General features: G+C 47.7%; 1 protein-coding gene across 1 annotated transcript; it reads left to right on the forward strand.

Moving 5' to 3' along the window:
* Positions 1–41: 41 nt before the first annotated feature.
* BABINDRAFT_169606 (uncharacterized protein) lies at positions 42–1,790 on the forward strand (the record flags this gene model as incomplete). The annotated part of the gene is made up of 3 exons (XM_019130677.1): positions 42–601; positions 626–1,220; positions 1,251–1,790. Coding segments are annotated over 3 exons (1,695 nt in total), but the record flags the coding sequence as incomplete, so codon positions are not given.
* Positions 1,791–1,869: the final 79 nt, after the last annotated feature.

A 1,869-nucleotide genomic window follows, 5' to 3' on the forward strand; every position in this document is an offset into this window, starting at 1 on the left:
ACTAGAGGCACTTGAAACTAGAGCTGAGCTAGAATCACCAGACGCTGGAGCGGAGGAACTAGAAGTGCCGGATACTGGAGCAGAGGAAGAAACATTTGACACCGGAGTGGAGGAACTGAAATCACTGGAAATGAGAGCGGAAGAGCTAGAAGCATCTGACGCTGGAGTAGAGAAACTAGAAACACCTGGAGTTGGATTAGAAGAGCTAGAATCACCAGCTTCTGTAGTGGAGGAACTAGAAGTGCCGGATACTGAATTTGAGAAGCTAGAAGATCCTAGCACTGAAGCAGAGGAAGAAACATCTGACACCGGAGAGGAGGAAGAACTAGAAGTACCTGATTCAGAAGAGGAGGAACTAGAGGTACTTGAAACTAGAGCTGAGCTAGAATCACCAGACGCTGGAGCGGAGGAAGAGCTAGAAGTAACCGGTACTGAAGCGGAGGAGTTTGGAGAGCCCGACACTGAAGTGGAGGAACTGGCATTACTGGAAATTAGAGTAGGAGAGCTAGAAGCGTCTGATACTGGAGTAGAGAAACTAGAAACACCTGGAGTTGGATCAGAAGAGTTAGAATCACCAGATGCTGAAGCGGAGGAACTAAAAGTACCTGATTCAGTATAGAAAGAGTTCGAAGCACCTGACGCAGAAGAAGAAGGGTTAGAAGCATCTGATTCTGGAGCAGATGAGCTCGGAGCACTCGACACTGAAGCAGAGGAGCTCGAAAAACTCGACACTGGAGCAGAGGAACTAGGAACACCTGATATTGGAGGAGAAGAGCTTGATGGACCCGACACCAGAGTAGAGGAAGAACCAGAAGTACCTGATTCAGGAAAGGAGGAGCTAGAAGCACTTGAAATTAGAGCTGAGCTAGAAAAACCAGGCGCTGGGTCGGAGGAAGAGCTAGAAGTGACCGACACTAAGGTGGTGGAAATAGAGGCACCGGTCACAGAAGCGGCGGAGCTAGAATCACCTGCCATTGAGGAAGAGGAGCTGGAAGCACTCAAAGCTATAGAAGAGGAACTAGAAGAACCTGACACTGTAGCGGATGAATTAGAGGCAACCGACACTGGAGAAGAGCTAGAAGCACCAGATTCTGAAGCAGAGGAACTTGAAGCACCTAGCGCTGGAACGGAGGAGCTGGAACCATCTGTCATCGAGAAAGAGGAGCTGGAAACACCCGAAACTAAATCCGAGGAGCTAGAAGCACTCGACACCGTAGTGGGTGAACTAGAAGTACCTGATAATTGAGCAGACAATAAGCTAGAAATACTGGATACAGAAGCGGATGAGGAGCCAGAAGCACTCGACTCTGGAGTGAAGGAACTAGAAGAACTCGATACTAGAGAAGGAGGGCTAGAAGCGTCTGACGCTGAAATAGAAGAGGATCTGGATGAACCGGACACTGAAGTGGAAGCGCTTGGTGATGGTATCACAGAAGAGCTCAAAGGTGGTTTTGAGGAAGAGCTTGGTGATGATGATGACGACGAGGATGAATATGATGAGAAAGTGCTTGAAGATATCGGTGAAGAGCTCGACAATGAGGAAGAGCTTGACGAAGAGCTTGAAGATGGTTTCGAGGAAGAGATTGACGATGGCGATGACGACAAGGAGGAAGAGCTTGACGAAGAAGAGCTTGAAGATGGTTTTGAGGAAAAACTCGACGATGATGACGAAGAGCTTGACGATGGTAACGATGACAAGGAGGAAGAGCTAGATGATGATTTTGAAGAAGAGTTTGACAATGAGGAAGAGCTTGACGAAGAAGAACTTGACGAAGAAGAGCTTGAAGATGGTTTCGAGGAAGAACTCGACGATGATGACGAAGAACTTGACGAAGAAGAACTAGAAGATGATTTCGAAGAGCTTGACGA

Source organism: Babjeviella inositovora, assembly GCF_001661335.1.
Source record: "Babjeviella inositovora NRRL Y-12698 unplaced genomic scaffold BABINscaffold_40, whole genome shotgun sequence".
NCBI lineage: Eukaryota > Fungi > Ascomycota > Pichiomycetes > Serinales > Babjeviella > Babjeviella inositovora.